The sequence below is a fragment of the Chrysochloris asiatica genome, unplaced genomic scaffold, assembly GCF_000296735.1.
Source record: "Chrysochloris asiatica unplaced genomic scaffold, ChrAsi1.0 scaffold00168, whole genome shotgun sequence".
Lineage (NCBI taxonomy): Eukaryota > Metazoa > Chordata > Mammalia > Afrosoricida > Chrysochloridae > Chrysochloris > Chrysochloris asiatica.
In genome coordinates this window covers 3,864,372-3,883,552 of record NW_006408686.1, presented here as the reverse complement: position 1 = coordinate 3,883,552, position 19,181 = coordinate 3,864,372, and the positions used below count along the sequence as shown (strand labels likewise).

General features: G+C 48.2%; 1 protein-coding gene across 1 annotated transcript; it reads right to left on the bottom strand.

The window, feature by feature from the left end:
- Window positions 1-1,781: 1,781 nt before the first annotated feature.
- Window positions 1,782-9,803, bottom strand: B9D2 (B9 protein domain 2). The gene is made up of 3 exons (XM_006871395.1): window positions 9,716-9,803; window positions 6,332-6,457; window positions 1,782-2,095 (listed from the first exon to the last, which is right to left on the bottom strand). Exons 1-3 carry the CDS (start codon window positions 9,801-9,803, stop codon window positions 1,782-1,784), a joined length of 528 nt encoding a protein of 175 aa, XP_006871457.1.
- Window positions 9,804-19,181: the final 9,378 nt, after the last annotated feature.

Sequence of the window (19,181 nt, the reverse complement as noted above, 5' to 3'; positions counted from 1 at the left end):
GGAGGCCCCGCCCCTGGAGGGGCTAGGGGTCTCCCTAGGGGCGGGGGGAAGTTGAGGTCCTCAGGGAGAAGGGAGCAGGGGTGGAAGGTTCTGACGGGAGAGTCTCGGTATCCCACGGGAAAACCCCGAGGTGGGTAAGATCTGAAGCCGGAGAGTGGGTGGCCTTGAATTGGGAAATTGAGGCAGTTCTGAGAGATCCCGGGGGAGCAGAGTTCTTGGGTGTTCCGAGGCTCAGGAGAGAAGCTGGGGCTGAGGGCAGCGACCAGGGGGGTGCGCCCGAGGTCTGGGGCAGCTAAAGTCTTCGCGGGAGTCCGGGTTTGCGGCTCCTGCGGGCTGGTCCGGAATGGGGCGCCTGGGGGACGTCGTGTGGGGGCAGAGAGGGAGCAAGCGTCCTAGGCGGGGAACACGGGCAGGGAGGGTCCGGAGTCCCCAATTCTGCCTCCTCCGGGTCAGCGCCGCGCCAAACGGTCCCCTCGCCTCAGGCTCCCAGCGGCAGCGGAAAAGTCTCAAAACTTTTTTTTCCTCTTCTCCCAACCAGCTCGTCCCTCCTCCCGCTCCTCCTCTCCCTCCTCCCCGCAGTGGCGGCGGCGGGGGCGGCGGCGGCTCGTCTCTGACTCTAGAGTCTAAAGCTGTTGCTCGGCGGCTCCTTTCTCCGCTTCCTCGGAGCCCCGGTGGCCCGCTAGAGGCTAAGCCGGGGGTGTGCCCAGGAGGGGGCGTCCCCCCTCCCCCCAGCCGAGGGCCTAGCTGTCTGGAGGATCCCGCGGCGGGAGGAGGGAGGGGCACGGCCCGGGGAGTGAAGGGCGGCGGCGGGGGTACCGGCTGGGGCAGCGGGAGGTTTTGAAGCCGCCCCGGCCCCACCCAGGAAGCGCGTGGGGTGGGGGTGGGGTGGCCCCCAGGGGGAAGGCATGAAGGGCAGGCCACCGTCCTCATCTTGCGTGGGCGGGCTCCGAAGGGGGTCCCTCCAACCCTGGGGGGGAAGCGGGGAGGGCACCGGACTCCGCCCCACAAACAGGGTGCTGCCTCCTGGCGGCCATGCACTACCAAAGCAGCTACCAGAGTCTGGGGGGGTCACAGAACTGAGGCGATCTCAGGCAAAAGGTGGGGCCACAGGGGAGTAGAGAAGGGGGGCCCAGAGCTGACCGAGGCTGGTGCAGAGGGTGAGCGGGCCAATTAGAAGATGAATGGAGGGCAATGAGTCCGTCACAGGACAGGGGTGTGGGACAGGGGATCAGTGGATAGATGTGTCCAAAGGGGATCAGAAGAGGGGTACCCAGGAGAGACTGTCAGAACAGAGGTGTGGAAGAGGGGCTGCCAGGTGAGAGGAGTGCCCAGAAGAACAGAGGTGTCCAGGAGGAGTCAGGAAGTAGGGTCAGATGAGGGACACCCAGAGTAGAAAGGGAGGCAGAGGGAGAAAGCAGATTTCTGGAAAGATGGGGTCTGAGGAGGAAGGGTGGCCGGAGGGAACAGGTCCGATGAAGGAGTAAAGAGGCAGAAATATGAGGAAGCACCTTTATTGACACTGCCCATGTGCACCTCCCACATGCTCCAGAGCTTCTCACTCAACCCCTGTGGCCCCCATTTTACAGACAGGAAAACTGGGGTCTCAAGACACAATCAGTGGCTTCAGGTTCCCTGCAAGGCCAGTTGCTACACTATGCCTTGGCGGGAATCAGTTCTGGGCCAGCTCCAGACCCCATGGTCTCAACCACTGTGCCACACACAGCCTGCCCTCATCAGGTGCCCAGGGCATGGTTGGAGCCAGATGCTGGAAGGAGGGTCCCTCAGCACTCGACACCATAGCGGTCAAAATGGCGTAGCAGCAGGCCAAGCTGGAGGTGCACGGTGCCACCAGCAGTCGTGTGCAGGCGGTAGCGGTCAGCCCCGCTGTAGATGGTGTCCCCATGCAGCAGCTGTGGCCCACCACCCACAAAGGCCCGCGCCAGCTGCTCCCGCCAGCTGCCCAGGGGCCGCCATGTGGGGCAGTCCAGCTGGTGGGTGCCTGGGCTGCTGGGCACATGGCAAAAGCCATAGCCAGCAAGCTGGCAGCGGCCAAAACTGTCCTGGGACCACACCTGGAGATGGAGTCGGGGCCAGCCTGCAAGACAGGAGGAAGCAAGGGAAGTAGACATGAGCTTGGCCCAACCTGGCAGATTCATGGTCCAGTCTCTTGCTCCTGGATCTTATTGCCTTGATACCCCACCACCTAGATTCTGTCCCAGCCTCCTCCCTGGTCTTTCACCATCTAGTCCACCCACATACAGCAACCAAAGGGATTATTTCTAAATCCATGTTCTTCTTCCGCTCAGAATTCTTCTATGGCTCCCCAGTGGCCTCCTTAAGAAGTCCATCCAACATTCGAGACCCTTCATATCTGGCCTCTGTTGGCATCCCTCTCTATGACCTCTTCCTCATGCTTCCCCAGGCTCCTGATTAGCACCTTAGACTTGAGCCTACATGCCTCCTCATTTCCCTCCCTGTTGTTGTTTAGTCCTCCCTGTGGCCCCACCCTATCTTCTTCCCTGGACTGGAAGCCTTTCTTACTTTTCTCCTTTCACCTGACAGCTGGAAGCATCTTTCTCCCTCTTCCACGGGTTTCCCAGAAATTCCCAGAATATAGCTAGACTTTCTCAGCCTGCTAGGCAAAGCCCTTGGGGGCTCCATTTTGAGCCCCTCCTAAACACCAGGCCCTGATCTAGGAGCTGAAGATCCAGCTGGAACAAGGCAGACAAAAATTCCTGCCCTTCAGAAGCTGACATCCTAGACAACACACATAATAAATCAGTAAATTACAGGGTATGTCAGATGGTGATAACTGCTCTAGAGACAAATTAAGCAGGGTAGGGGTGGGGTGGGGGTGGAGTTTTACAAAGGGGTGGTCCAGAAAGGTTTCAATGAGAAGGTGACATTAGAGCAAAGGCTTCAAGGAAGGGAGTGGACCATGTGATGATCTGAGGGAAGAACATGACCAGCAAAGGAAGCAGCCAGTGCAAAGGCCCCAACGTGGGAGCATGCCCAGTGGGGCCAGGTGGTACTGGGGGGGTGAGCCAGGATGAGTGGGAGGAGGAGGTACAGAGCCCTGTAATCCATGTGTTATAGATTGAATCCACATGCGCACCCCCATAAATGTAATATATGTGTGTTATAAATCCTAGCCTCCATGCTTGTGACGGAGTGCTGGTGTGGCACGGTAGGATAAGCACTGGACTGCTAACCACAAGGTCAGTGGTTCTGCCCAGCCACTCCTCAGAAACCCAACAGAGGGTGACTATGAGTCAGAACCGACTCAACAGCAGTTAACAACAACAGCATGCCTGTGATTGGAATTCTGGTGGCACTCGCTTTAGGCCAAGCACTGGACTGTTAACCATAAAGTCGGTAGTTTAAACCCACCAGCCATTCCACAGGAGAAAGATGAGACTTTCTGCTCCCACAAAGATTTATAGACTCGGAAATTCTATACGTGGTCTCTCTGTGTCCAAATCAATTCCATGACTGTGAGCTGCATACCTGGGATTATGATCCCATTTGGGAAAGGGTTGTCTTTGTTAAGGACACCTGGAGGCACAGTGGGCTAAGGATGGGGCTGCTGACTGAAAGGTTGTTGGTTCAAACCCACCAGCTGCTCCATGGAAAAAGAAAAGGCTCCTGTAGAGATTTACAGTCTCTGGAGTTGTTTTATTCTGTACTGTCTCTGGTGTGTAGTGGTTACAAACAGGGCTGCAAACTGCAAGGTCAGCAGTTCGAAACCACCAGCTGTTCTGTGGGAGAAAGGTGAGGCTTTCTGTTCCTGTCAAAATTTACAGCCTCTGAAACTCTGTACAGGGTTGCTATGAGTCGGAACCCACTCCACAGCACATAACCACCACCACCATCTGGTAGCGTAGTGGTTACGAATCAGGCTGCTCACCTCAGGGATAGCAGTTCGAAACTACCAACTGTTCCGCAGGAGAAAGATGAGGCTTTCTGTTCCCATCAAGATTTATAGCCTGGGAAACCCTGTGCAGGGTCGCTATGCTATGAGTCAGAACCGACTCCACAGCACATAACAACAACAACATAGAGGCGCAGTGGGCTAATGCGTCAGACTGCAAAGTCATTTGAACTGCAAGGTCAGTGGTTCAAGTTCACCAGCTGCTCTTTGGAAACTCTATACAGGGTCGCTGTGGGTCAGAATTGACTCGACAGAACTTAACAACAAGAGATTGCTGGTGTGGCTCTGTGGGTTAATGCACTGAACTGCAAAGTCGGTTTGAACCACAAGGTCATTGGTTCTAGCTCACCACCTGCTTCTCAGAAACCCTAGACAGGATGATCAGAACCAACTCAATAGCACTTAACAGTACAGTTAGGGTTTGGCTTGGGGGTTTGTCTTTGTTATGTTAACAAGACAGGATTAATTAGGAGCTCTGGTAGCGTAGTGGTTATGAATTGGGCTGTGAACCTTAAGGTCAGCGGTTCGAAACTACCAGCCGCTCCGCGGGAGAAAGATGAGGCTTTCTACTCCCGTAAAGATTTACACCCTCGGAAACCCTGTACAGGGTCGCTATGGGTCGGACCCGACTCTATGGCACATAACAACAACAACAACAACAACCTTGGGTCAGGCAAGTTAAATAATCACAGATGAGGGAAGGACTGATGCCAAGTCACATGGAGGTCTCCAAGGGTCCAGGAAACAACAGGATGATAGACAAGAATCTTCTACAGAGGGAGAAGCCTTCCCCTAGAGTTGTTGTTAAGGGCCGTGGAGTCGGTTCCAACTCATAGTGACCCAGCACAGGGTTTCCGAGGCTGCAAATCTTTACGGGAGCAGAAAGCCTCATCTTTCTCCTGTGGAACAGCTGGTAGTTTCAAACTGCTGACCATGAGATTAGCAGCCCGATTTGTCACCACTACGCTACCAGAGCTCCTTACGGGCATCCTGAATTCAGACTTGGAGCCATGAAAACCATGAGAAAATAAATTTCTCTTGGTGAAAACCACCCACTTGTGGGATTTCTGTTATAGCAGTACTAGAGATCTGAGATAGCACGCTAAGAGTTTGGCTTTTCCCGAGGGATGCGGACCAGGGAAAGGTTCTGAGAGGAGAAGGGATGTGATCGGACTATGGTGGAGCTGGCGGGGGGGTGTTGGGGGGGGTCAGGGAGAGGCTACTGTACTAGTCCAGGTGAGAGATGAAAGTGGATGGCCCAGGTGCTGGGCTAGTTCAGGGTGGAGCTGACAAACTCTGATGGACCCAACACAGGGCTGAGAAAAGAGGCAGGGATGATGCCAACACTGGCGGATGGAGATGTCCAGTTCATCGTTTACTTGGCAGGCAGAAGGATCTTTTAAAAGTGAAATCTGACTTGCTTTGACTCCCCAGTACTTTCTAATAAATTTAGCTCCCTACCTGGTCCGTCCCCTGCCACCCTCCCTCGCTTCCCTGGCCCTTCAAATGCACCTGGCTCCCTCTTGCTGTGAACCTGCCATAGCAGTCTCTGCTTAGGAACTCCTTCCATCCCTCTGACTCATTAGCTCCTATGGGACCTTCACATCAAAGCTCAAATGTCACCTCCCCCCAAAAATCGTCCATGATCTCCCTGAAAGAGTCAGGCACCTGTCCTGGCCTCCCCGCCCCCAGCCCTGTCCACTTGGGCTGTCACTGTGTGAGGACAAGACTGGGGCTGACTCAATCACAGGTATCTTTCTGACACTGTCTAACACAGGTCAGCCTCAGCACAGGTGCTAAGTAAATGCTATATGGAGGAGCTTTAAAAAGTTTGTGGAAATTTTCCCGCAGCCCCCACTGTCTCTTAACTCCATTTACCACAAACCTTTTGAAGTCCCCTCATATTTATATTGTTGGACTAAATGGCCCATTTAACTAAGCAGTTTCCCAACATCTGGAATCTGCTCCTCCAATAGCCCACATTTTCCATCAGAAAATGCTTTCTGATTCCTTCTCCGTTGCTCCTCTCAGCCTCTGCTCTCAAGCTACTCCCAGGAAAGTAGCATCCAGTCCTCACCTGTCTGTCTGTCTGTGTGTCTCTCTCCGTCATAAGTTCCCTCCCAGCTTCCTCTTTAGTGGACACCCTCCATCTGCCTCTGCACTTGAAAGCCATCTCCCTTCCCACGCTGGACCCCACCGCCTCCCACAGTGTCCTCTGCCCCAGGTCACACCTGGGATCCCCTTAGATTCCTGGAGTCACCTCAACTCAGCCTCTTTGGGAAAGAAGGACCCAAAAAGGTGTAGGCTGCAAGGCTGGGGCTTGGTGTTCTCACCCAGAAGCTCAGGAGCTCTTAGTCCCCTCCCCTCAGCCTGGTCTTGGGGTCCACACTTGAAACTCACCTTGGAGGCCTTTAGTGGCAAAGTGCAGGTCAATGGGGTGGGACCAATAGGCCATGTCCCCCACTTGGGGGGTGTCTACCTGCGTTTGGCCTTCCCGCAAGCCTGAGAGGAGCTTCCATGCTGCCCCTGTGGGGAGAGATGAGGCAGGAAAGGGTGATGCTGCTAGGGCTTTAGGGCCCCCATTTCTCCCAAGCATCAGGAGGCAGGGGTTACAACATGTGGACTCTGAAGTCAAATGCCTAGGCTCAAATCCTGCCGCTATCTCTTTCTGCCTCTGTGACCTTCTTCAACAGGTTAACCTTTCTTTGCCTCAGTCTTCCCATCTGTAAAATGGGTGTGGCAGTAATGTAGTTCTCATAGTCTCAGGAGACGATTGAATGAGTTAATGATCCAATCCACATCCTTAAGACAGTGGCTGATGTATTTTGTGATGGCTAGGTAAGAGTTTGATATTTTATTACTTTTCCCACCCCATGTTTAGATGCCTACACCAAAGACTAAGATGAGGCCAAGAGTACTTGCCAAGGGCGCATCAGGAAGGGTGTGTAATAGTAGCAAAAATGCATGCGAACTTCTGCCTAGATGCCAGATGCTGTGCTAATCACTTTAGGTAATGAATGATGAATGTCATCTGTCCTCTGGGACTCCTAGAAGCCCTGGTCTAAATCCAACAGCCGCTCTGCAGGAAAAAGATGAGGTACTCTGCTTCCGTAAAGATTTACAGCCTCAGAAACCCAGAGGGCAGTTCTAGCCTGTTCTGTAGGTTTGCGATGAGTCTGAATTGATAGGACAGCAGTGGGTTTTTTAGGACTCTTAAGCCCCACCTTGTCCACCCCACCCCCCAGCTCACTGACCCTCATTGTGGTCCACAAGGCTCTGATGGCCTGGCCGGCTGTCCACCTCTTTGCCCTCATCTCCCATCACTCTTCCCTCTCCTCAGCCGCGTCTCAGGCCCTCCTCACTGGCTCCATTTCTGCTCCCCAACATGCTGAGTGCATTTCCACCTCTGGACCTTTGCACTTCTTCTCCCTGAAAGCTCTGCTCCTGCATGTCTCCAAGGCTCTTTTTCATCCTTCAGGCCTCAGCTAAGTACTATTTTCATACAGGGGCTCCCCTGACACCCTAATTGCAAACTCGTCCCTATCAGATCATCCTGTTTCTTTTCTTCCTAGAACTGACCACTAAGTGAAGTCACTATGCTCATTTCTCTCTATAGTCTGTGTCCCCTATTTTGAGCCTCCAGAGAGTAGGGTCCTAGGGGACTCCATACTCCCACGTTATGGGTTGGGTTATGTCCCCCAAATATGCATTGTAAATCCTAACCTTGTGATTGGACTCCTAGTGTGGCGCTGTAAGATAAGCACTGGACTGCTAACTGTTAACTACAGTTATGGCAGTTCAAACTCAGCAGCTGCTCCTCAGAAACCCTGTATAGGGGCAAATTGAAACCCACTCAGTGGTACTTAACAACAACAATGCCTACAGTTATGATCCCATCTGGGAATGGGTGATCTTTGTTATGTTAATGTGGCAGGATTAGTGTCCACATGGAGACCTCCAAAGAACCAGAAGAGACAAAGACCTGCCCCTAGACCAACAGAGAGAGAAAGCCTGAATTCAAACATCTAGCCTCCTAACATGTGAGAAATGAAATTTCTGTTTGTTAAAGCCACCCTCTTGCAGGATTCTGACACCCCAGGACCTCACATCCAGCACTTGACATACAGATGACACTCAGTAAACATTTATAGGACAAATGAATGCTCTAAGAGGTGAATGCTAATACAAATGATGAGGCTTCAAAAACTTCGTGGACAAATTCCATTGTCTTTCAATTCCATTTTTCCATCTACCAACTTTTTGATATATCCCCCTTATATAGTCCCATTTTACAGGTAAAGAAATAAGCTTTGCCAAGGAAATTCATTCAGGAACATTTACTGAGTGCTTACTATATGCCAGGCCCTTGGAGCAGACCATGGCCCCACAGTGCACTGGACTCAAGTTTAGCTCTGACTACAAAGTCCAATGCAACTGCCTATGACCTCTCTGCTGGACTAAACCCCATGCCCCTACAACTCCCTCCCTGAAATCACAAAAACCATGGTAGTCATTTTCTCTCAAAACCTACTCAGCAAAACGTTAGGCCCTGAATCAGGCTCTTCACGTACAAGATTTCCCAATAACCCTAAGAAGGATAGCTATCCCTCCCACTATATAAGTGAGGAAACTGAGCATGTGAGTGGTAGGGTCCTGGACTAACTCCAGAGTCAGCCTCTTAGCCACGCTGCTGGAGGATTCCGGATTTCCCATGGAATCTCAACCACCACCTCACCGACCAGTGAAATCACTGAGACCAAGAGCCAATTGGTATGGTAATGGCAACAGACAGACATACCTGGCTCATGGGCCAGGCTACAATATACTAGGCTTTCTTTATAAAGAAGATCCTATCAAGTTCTTCTAAGAACCAGACCAACATTTACTGAGCACTTACTACAGATGCTGTTCTAACTGCTGCTGATATTCGCTGAGTCCTAACAACAACCCCATGAGGTTGTTATTCCACCCTTTAAATAGGGAAACTGCTATGATTCCATCATTTAGATAGGGAAACTGCAATTACTCCACCGTTTAGATAGGGAAACCTAGGCAAAGTGAAGTGCCCAGGGTCACATGACCAATAAACAACAGCTGGTTCTGACTCACATGGTCTGGGCTGTTCATCTTGACAAGTGCAACCTCTCAGTTGCCATTAGGTTCATTTTCAGACAAGGAAACAGAGGCTTAAGAGTTCAAGCCCAAAGGATTCCAAGTAGTCACCTACTTGGAATTAGGTAGTATGTGAACCCAGATACGGTGGCCTGGGAGTCCTTGTGTGACGCTGGACCACAAGGTCGGTTTGAACCACAAGGTGGGTGGTTCAAACTTACAGCTGCTCTTTGGAAACCCTTACAGGGTTGCTATGAGTTGGAACAGACTGGACAACACTGAACAACAATAGATAGAGATCTGGGGAACACAATGGTTCTGTAGGATAAGCACTGGACTGTGAACTAACTACAGGATCAGTAGTTCCAGCCCACCAACCACTCAGCAGGAGAAAGAAGACACTTTCTGCTCCCACAAAGATTTATAGCTTCATAAACAATCTAGCCTATTGTCCCATATCCTTAGAAGCTGTGTTCATAAAGCGGGAGTCAGAGCCCCCAGGGCCAGAATATGAAGAGCCCGAGGCTCATTGTAACAAGAAGTGAGGTTGGGTTAAGAGTTCAGAAGACAGATGGAAGGTGAGAATCAGAAATAGGGCCAGGACATCAAGGAGGGACCATGCAGTTTATGGGTACAAAGCCTTCAGGGAAAACCAAACCAGGCCCTAAATACCTGTGTGGATGCCCCACTTGCAGAAGAGGCTGCTTTCTGAGAAACCGGTGGCCCCCAAGATTTGCCCAATCACATGCACCTCAGCCATGACCCTGGGAAAGGAAAAACATAATCACCGCCCTGTGAGGTAATATTTTCTCCATCTGACAAATAGGGAAACTGAGGCACAACAAGCAAATGGCAATACTAGGATTCCAAGCTAAGATCATCAAACCCCTGAAGCTGCGACCTTAACCACGACCCAGAAAAACCCAGAAAAACCCCAGAAAAACGCGGGGCGGAGCAACTGAAGTCTAATTTCCCCGCCTCAAAATAATCTGCACTGTTGGCTCAATCCAGCAGAAAGTCCCGCCTCACGAACCTAAGGCTCCACCCATAGAGGTGAGAGTCCCGCCTACTAGCGTTAGCTCTGCCCTAAATTCCATGAGGCGCATGCGTTGTAAGTGCTTTAACCTTGCCACAGAAGGCAGCGCATGCGCTTTTCCGACCTTATCGCGCCTAACGGTTAAAAACCGAAAAACCAAACCCACTGCAGTCGATTCGATTCCGACTCCTAGCGGCGAAAGTGGCACCGAGGATTGTAATTCTTGAATCTGACCTGTCCCTCTCTCCGCGGACGCCGATTCCCCAAGTTTGGCTTCTGCCTCTCCCAACACTGTGGCCGAACCCGCCTACAGGAATCCCTGTTTGTTACTATGGCAACGGCAGCCTCTATCCCTGGTATAGAACCTGCCCTGCATGCCGCTAATTGGTGCTGAACGTACTCGGTGGGCGGGGCGAGTCTGTGAGGGATTGTTTCTCGCTCCAGTTCAAATAAACAGCGTCTCACCAGCCAAAGGTTCCGCCATTGGGGGCGTGGCTGGGCAGCTGCCATCTTGAGTGTGGCTGGGTTGTTGAAGCTCCCTGTATTTCTCTCGGATAACGCTAAACAAAGTAATCAACTACATCGAGGCTCCCTCTAGTCTTCTCCCGACCGGGTCCACAATTCAGACTTGAGCCAAAGCCAAGCGGGGACTCCTTCCCGTGAAATTGTATACATTTCCCTACCTCATAACTGGAAAAAAAAATCTTACTGCATTCAGAGAGGGTTCTAACTTTTTAAAAATTCCCCAAGCCTCTAAAGGATTGGTAAATCCAATTTCCTTCTCAGAAATACTGCACAGTTCTTCACCCTATTGCTGATTCTGAAAAGGGGGAAGGAGGAATGACAAGTCAGGGATTGAGGCTCCCTTTATGTGCAGAAAAACTTGGCTTTGAAGATTAAACACTTCCATTAAATTGTGGTGTGGTCCTTTCCATCTATGTTGTTGGTAAGTGCCATCCAGTCAATTCCGGCCTATAGCGACCCTGTGTAGGGTTTCCTAGGAGCAGCTGGTGAGCTTGAACCACCGACCTTGCAGTTCAAACGACTTTGCAGTCTGACGCATTAGTCTACAGCGCCACGCCAGGACTCCATACTTTGGATATAGTTTCAGCAGGGAGCAGCCCCTGGAGAAGGACATCATGCTTGGTAAAGTGGAGGGTCAACAAAAAAGAGGAAGACCACCAATGAGATGGATTGGCACAGTGGCAGCAGCAATGGGCTCAAGTTTAGCAATGATTGTGAGGCTGGCGAAGGACCTGTATGTGAATAGGGTCGCTATGAGTCAGAACCGACTCAAAAGCATCTAAGAACAACGTAACAAGTCTTTACAGGAGCGGAAAGCCTCCTTTCTCTCCCAAGCAATGGCTAGTGGATTTAAACTGCTGGCATTCCAGTTAGTAGCCCAACTTGTAACCTACTACACCACAAGGGTTACTTTTCTTAAATACAGGGTCCCTCACACCAACAGGGTATGGAGGTTGTGCGTGGGTGTGGTCCTAGGTTCTATCACTTCCCCATTCAGCTGGTCACCAAGTTCTGTCAGTGTTCCTTTTTAATTTTTTGTTTTTAATTGGTTTCTTCCCTATTGGTTAATATCACCAGTAAACAAGTTGCTTTCAAGTCAGTTCTGAGTCACGGCAACCCCATGTGGGTCAGAGCAGAACTACACCTCCATTGAATTTTCAATGGCGGATCTTTTAGAAGTAGATCTTCAGGTCTTTCTTCCAAGATGCCACCACCAACCTTTCAATTGGTGGTGGTGGCTGTGTGCCGTGAAGTCGGTTCCAACTCATAGTGACCCTGCACAGGGTCTCCAAAGCTGTAAATCTTTACAGGAGCAGAATGCCTCATCTTTCTCCCACGGAACAGCTGGTAGTTTCGAACTGCTGACCTTGCTGTTCGCAGCCCGGTTCATAACCACTACACTACCAAAGCTCCTTAACCTTTCAATTAGAAGTAGAGCAAAATACCTGTTTGCACCACCCAGGGACTCTTTGGTTAATATTAGTAATTAAGAAAATGGCCCCCCACAGGGTAACTTCCTAGATTTAAGTCTTGGCTTTATCCCTTCTGTGTTACCTTTAGTGTCTCTCTACCTGAGTTTCCTCATTTGTAACATAGGAATGAGTGATAGGACCCGCCTCAGTGGGGTATTGTGAGGCATACTGGTATGATGCTATAGGATAAGCACTGGACTGCTAACTTCAAGGTTTGCAGTTCAAACCCACCAGCTGCTTTTCAGAAACCCTATACAGGATTACTAGAAGTCAGAACTGACTCGATGGCAGTTAACAAAAACAATGATTTAATATATGAAGCTATCTTAATATATGTCCACAGACTACGGAGTCTTTGGAGTGGTGTAGCGCCGAGGGTTAATGCGCTGGATTGCAAGGTTGGTTTGAACTTCAAGCACGGTGGTTCTAGCTCACCAGCGTCTCCTCGGAAACCCTATAGAGGGTGGCTATGAGTCAGAACTGACTCGACAGGCACTTGACGACAACAGCAGAGTCTTTGCCACTCCTCCAATTGTTGCTGTTGTTAAGTGTCCTCAAGTCAGTACCAACTCCTAGCCACCCTGTAGGAGTTTCCTAGGAGCTTAGGAGTTTCCAGTGGGTTTGAACCACTGACCTTGTTGTTAACAGTTCCAATTCCCTTCTCCTTGACTGTGGGCTACACTTAGTGATTTACTTCTAACCAGTAGAGTGTAATAGAAGTGTTAGTGTGTGACTAACAAGACTGGATCACAAAAGAAATTGAAACTTCCACCTTGTGTTATGTGTAACAGATGACCACAATGTGGGTAGCTTTGAACAACGGAAGTGTTTTATCTCCCAGTTGTGGAGGCTAGGAGTTCGAAATCAGGGTGTGTCAGTTCTGTTGATTCCTTCTGAGGCTGTGACAGAGAAGCTGAATCTCTTCTAGGTTTTGGTAGCGTTGTTAAGTGCTGTGAGTTGGTTCCAACTCATAGAGACCCTGCCTAGGGTTTCCAAGGAGTGGCTGGTGGTTAGCTTATCCTACAGAGCTACACCAGGATCCTAGCTTCCGGTGGTGGTGGTGATTATGAGCCATGGAGTCGGTTCCGACTCATAGTGACCCTGTACAGGGTTTCCGAGGCTGTAAATCTTTACGGGAGCAGAAAGCTTCATTTTTCTCCCATGGGATAGCTGATAGTTTTGAACTACTGACCTTAAGGTTCACAGCCCGATTTGTAACCACTACGCTACCAGAGCTCTTTTAGGTCTAAACATTCCTTGACTGGCACCTACTAGATCACATGGTGTCTCTCTGTTTCTGCTTTAGAAGGACACCACTCAGGTGGGATTAAGATCAACCCCACTCTGGTATGACCTCATGACACTTTCAAAGACTGTATTTCAAACAAGGTCATGGTCCATAGTCTCAGGGGCTAGGAATTCAATATATAGTTGGTTGTTTTAGGAGAATGGGCACAATTCAATTGATTCCTCTGAGGGAAGTCAGCCAGCAAGTTGTGAGGTTAGTGAATTAGCTGGTGGACAAACCTAAATGGGGAAGAACTGAGGACTCCTACCAACAACCAACATCTTCGAAGCAATCTTTCAGACCTAATCAAGTCTTCAAACTACTACAGCCAACATCTTGCATGTAAACTTCCTAAGAAGACCCTGAGCTAAAACCACCCAGCTAAGCCGTTGCCAGACTCCTGATGTGGTGCTGTAGGATCCGCACTGGGCTGTGAACCACAAGTCAGCTGTTCACTGTGAGTCAGAACCCATTCAAAAGTCCTTAACAACAACAAGCTACTCTGTAAGATCAAACATGCTCATTGTTTCACGTCAATAAGGTTTGGGGGTGATTTGTTATGCAGCAATAGATAACTTATACACACATGTAATGAATTCAGAATCGTGAAAGCACTAAAACATGTTGTTGTTATCATTGATGATTTTTATTGTTGTTTTCACTGAAATGATATATTTCACATATGGTTACCTTTTTTCACTCAGTCGTGTATCTTGAACCCTTGGCTATATGAGTATGTAAAGATCTAATTTTTTTTAAAGTATAGCATATGGATGAGACCTGGTAGCATAGTGGGTTATGTGTTGGGCTGCTAACTCCAAGGTCAGCAGTTCGAATGCACCAGCATTTCTGTAGGAGAAAGATGAGGCTTTCTGCTCTGGTAAAGAGTTACAGCCTCAGAAACCCTATATAGGGTGGCTATGAGTCAGAACCGACTCGACAACACTCAACAACAACAGTGTATATGAAAATTATATTAACACTATACTGTAGTTTATTAACTGTGCACTAAATGCACTAGACTGTAAAGTCAGTTTGAACTGCAGATTGGCGGTTCAAGCTCACCCGTCGCTCCTCGGCAACCCTATACAGGGTCACTATGAGTCGGAACTGACACGAAGGCACTTCACAACAAGAGCATTGTGAAAAAGTGTGAAATATTGTGGGACACAGAAACACAGAGTGAGCATATTTGGTTGGGAAAATGGATGCCAGCAGACCTGCTTGACACACAGGGTTGCCACAAATGTTCAGTTTGGGAAAAAATGTTCTATCTATGACATGCAATAAAACGAAGTATACCTATCTATATTGTACATACACACCTGTATACAGATTAAAACTCATCCTTTTTAACAACACACTTCTGAGAGCAAGGGAATTCTAAGTCACAATAGTACCAATTTAACACTGTTGTTGTGTGACGTTCAGTCAAGTCTGACTCATGGTGACCTTATATGATAGAGGAAAACTGTCCCATAGGATTTCCTAAGCTGTGATTCCTACAGAAGCAAATTGCCAGATCTTTTCTTCCAAAGCACAGCAAGTAAATTCGAACTGCTTACCTTTCAGTTAGCAGCTGAGCGCTTAACCACTGTGACATCAGGGCTCCAATTTAACATTAACCCACTGCTGTTGCGTTAATTCCAACTCACAGTGACCCCATTGGTCAGAGTAGAACTGTCCCTAGGGTTTGTGAGGCTGTACATCTTTTTGAAGCGAAGCCAACTGCTTCATCTTTCTCCCATGAGTGGATAGTGGGTACAGGCCAGGTACATTGTAGAGCGTCCCTCAATTTGGCTTTGCCACATATTTCCTTATGGTTAGATCCAGGTTGTGATTTTTTGACAGGAATACCACAGAAGTGATGCCCTGTGCGTCTCAGTGCATCACAAACTGAGGTCCATGATGTCTTCTTATTCCTTAAAGGTGTTAACTTCTTCCACTTGGTTAGTGTGGTATCTGCTTGTTTTCACCACTATATTCTCCCATTGTAGTGAATCAGTAATCTGGAGTAAGATACTTACTTTTGAAATTAAAAAATATATATCCTGTTGTACCTTATCAAAGAGTCCCCAAGTGGCACAGATTTTTAAATGGCTGACTACTCTTTGAAAGGTTGGCGGTTCAAACCCATCAACCAGAGGTACCTGGGAAGAAAGACCTGGAGATTTGTTTCTGAATGGTCACAGCCTTGAAAACCTTATGGATTCATTCTACTCAGATGCATACGGAACCGTAAGAGTAGACTTAACGGCCATGGGTTTGCTTTGGTTCCTCATGAATCTTTCACTCAGTAGTTTAAGCCTTCACTGATGATCCTGGCTGGAATCATGGTCCAAGATCATCACATACTCTATCTAAGAGGCTTGGACCTCTTTTTGACCAGTGAATGAAGTGAGGCTGGGGACCCAATACAAGTTCGTAGTGAGATGGCCCTCCACTTTACCAACCATGGGCCTCCTCCAGGGACTCGCTCCTCCTGACAACATGTGTAAAGTACAAGAGACAAAGTCTCACCATCTTTGCTTCTAAAAAACATTCCAGCTGTACTTCTTCTAAAAATGTTTGTTCTTCTGGCCATCCGGGTACTTCTCCTCCAACACAATAATTTAATTGCCTTGATGCTTCTTTGGTCTGCCTTGTTCATTGCCCAACTTTCACATGCAAATGGGGCAATTGAAAACACCATGGCTTAGGGCTCTAGGCCCAAGGAAATGAGTAAGTGTGCCTGCGGGAAGGAGGCTGGCTTGCAGATTGTGCCCTGTGGACATTTTAAATGAATATATATATTTTTGTTTTATATGTGTGCTGTGGGTTAATGCGCTCGCTATTAGATCTGCAAGGTCAGCAGTTGAAGCTCACCAGCTGCTCCTTGGAAACCCTATACAGGGTCCCTATGGGTCAGAACTGACTCGATGGCACTTAACGACAACAACAATATCAAATATTTTTGCTTTATTCATTTGTGAAATATAAGATGTAAAAGGGGAACCACAGGGAGGAAGTAGGGTGTCTGTTATTGCAAGGAGGGGATTGTAATCATTGAGTTGAAACTAAGTGCATCATTTGTTAAATTTGTAAAGCTGATGATCTTGTCTGTAAACCTTCAGTTCACTCAGTTCACAATAAAAAGTTAAAAAAAAATTTTAAAGGACCTAAGAAGAGTCAATATCTTCCTAAATATCTATCTTTGAAGCAGAATATCCTTGAGTCCTGATATTTAAAAATTGATAATAGCAGATACAGTTAACTCACAGACACACATCAATTTCTATGTTCGTATAAATTAAGGAGCTCTGGTAGCATAGTGGTTACGAATTGGACTGTGAACCGCAAGGTCATCAGTTTGAAACTACCAGCTGCTCCACGGGAGAAAGATGAGGCTTTCTGCTCCCATAAAAATTTACAGCCTTGGAAATCCTGTTCAGGGTCGCTATGGGTCGGAACCGACTCAAGGGCACTTAACAACAACAACAACATAAATTAAGGTTAAAGACCACATTGAGATGAATGCTATCAGATGTAGTTTTATTTTAATTCTACAGAAGAAGGCAATTCTTTATTAGATTAAATATTTGTACCATCTAAAATTTATGATCTAAAATGGTTGCTATAGAAACGACCAGATTTACTAGTCAGAGCCTAGCAGAACCCCTGAGACTAAGGCTCTGAAACACCCTTCACTCACCCCCACGGCTCAATTTTCATTAAAATAGTGTCATTGTTAAGTGCCTTTGAGTTGATTCAAACCCATAGCAACCCTGTATTGGGTTTTCAAGGTAGGTTTGGATTCATAGTGATCCTGGTGGGTTTGAACTTCTGACCTTGTGGTTCGCAATCTAGTGTGGATCATACAGCACAACACTCAGGAGTCCAAATACCAACACCCTCCCACCCTCACCCAAAGTCCTGATGTGGCGCTGTGGGTTAATGCACTGGACGGCAGTCAGTTAGAACCACAAGGTCGGCGGTTCAATCACACCAGCCTCTCCTTGGAAATCCTATACAGGGTTGCTATGGGTCAGAACCAACTGATGGCACTTAACAACAACAACCTAAAGTCAGGAGTCCTGGTGTGGCGCTGTGGGTTAATGCACCAGACTGCAAAGCAGGTCAGCAGTTGAAGCTCACCAGCTGCTCCTCGGAAACCCCATACAGGGTCATTATGGGTCGGAATCGACTCAACAGCACTTAACAACAACAACAACCTAAAGTCAGGGCCCTGAGGCACAGCAGTCAATAAGACAGATTAACTCCCAAAGCTTGAGAGCGGATACTGACATGTAGGACTCAGACCACAAACAAAAGACATGCACAGTGTAATGTCTCCTAGTGAGAAAGCAAAGCCATGGATTCCAGCTCATAGCAACCGTGTATGACAGAGTAGAACTGTGCCCTAGGGTTTCTAAAACTGTAAATCTTTACGGAAACAGACTGACTTATCTTTCTCTTGTGGAACAGCTGGTGAGTTTGAACTACTGACCTTTTAGTGAACAAACAGCCCACCGCTTAACCCCCATGTGTCACCAGGGACCCTTCATAGCGAGACCAAACCAAAACCAACCCACTCCTCCATCGTATCAATTCCAACTCATAGTGACCATGTATAGGGTTTCCAAGGCTGTACATCTTTACGGGAACAAAAAGCCTCATTTTTTTTTACCTGAGGATCAGCTGGTGGGTTTGAACCACCAACCTTGTAGTTAACAAGCAGTCCAGTGTTTATCGTACAGTGCCATCTGGGCTCTTTTCATAGTAAGAAGTAATATGAAAACCAACAAGAAGAGCAAAGCTGAGATGAGAGGAACAAGACATCTCTTCTGCGTAAAACAACCTTCGGCTTTCCTTCCTCCTGTCTACCCTCTTTTCGTTCTCCCTACCTCCTTCTCATCTGCCAGAAACTGGCTGAGCCAAGTGCACTAACAGATGCCATCTGTTCTGGAGTGGAGCCCGTGCCAGCTCCAGCGTCTGGACTTTTGGCACAGAGCCCTGGAACAAGGAAATTCCACACAGGCCCCACCTCAAGGTGGGGAATCCTCCAGTCTGGCTGAGGGCTTCTGAAAAGGGGAAGCCAGTGCAAGTGAATTGGGGTTCCTGGAGGAGGTGGAGGTCTACAGGGCGTGGTGGGGGGGTTGTAAACAACCTATCAGACTGAGGAAGATGGATGAAAATAAAAATATCAATTAAAACCATCAGCAGGTTCAAAGCTTCTGCTCTGTGTCAGGCTTTAGTTAAATGTTGGACATTTCTCATCATGCTCAATCTAGTGCTTCAAGTATTATTAGCACATCTAAGGGTCAAGGAAGCATTTAACCCTTTTAGAGATGGAGAAACTGAGGATTGTCACTTCTATAAAAAAAAAAAAAAAAGAACAGGCAAATATTTTTTTGAGATCAAAGATTTTTAGTGGTTACCAGGAGTGGGAGAGATTAAGAGGGGAATGGTTAACAAACATTGAAAAATTGAATTGATTTAGGGTAGGGTTGCACAACCAATAATGTAATTTCTGTCAATAAGTTATACACCTGTAAAAAGTTGAATTAGTAAAAGTGTGACAGATATATTTGTAACTATGACATACACACAAACACAAAGAATAATTGCTGGGGCTACTTATGTACAAATCCAAATACATGGGATCTGCTTCTTTGGTTTGGGGGCTTAGGGTCATGGTTTCATGAGACATCCAGTTAATGGGTTTAATAACGTGTTTACTGCTTCTGTGGTTGCCCGGGGGTCTTAAAAGCTTACAATCTTCTTTTTGCCTCAAGGTCCTCTCCTCTCCTTGAGATGGGCTGAATTTACAATCTCCCG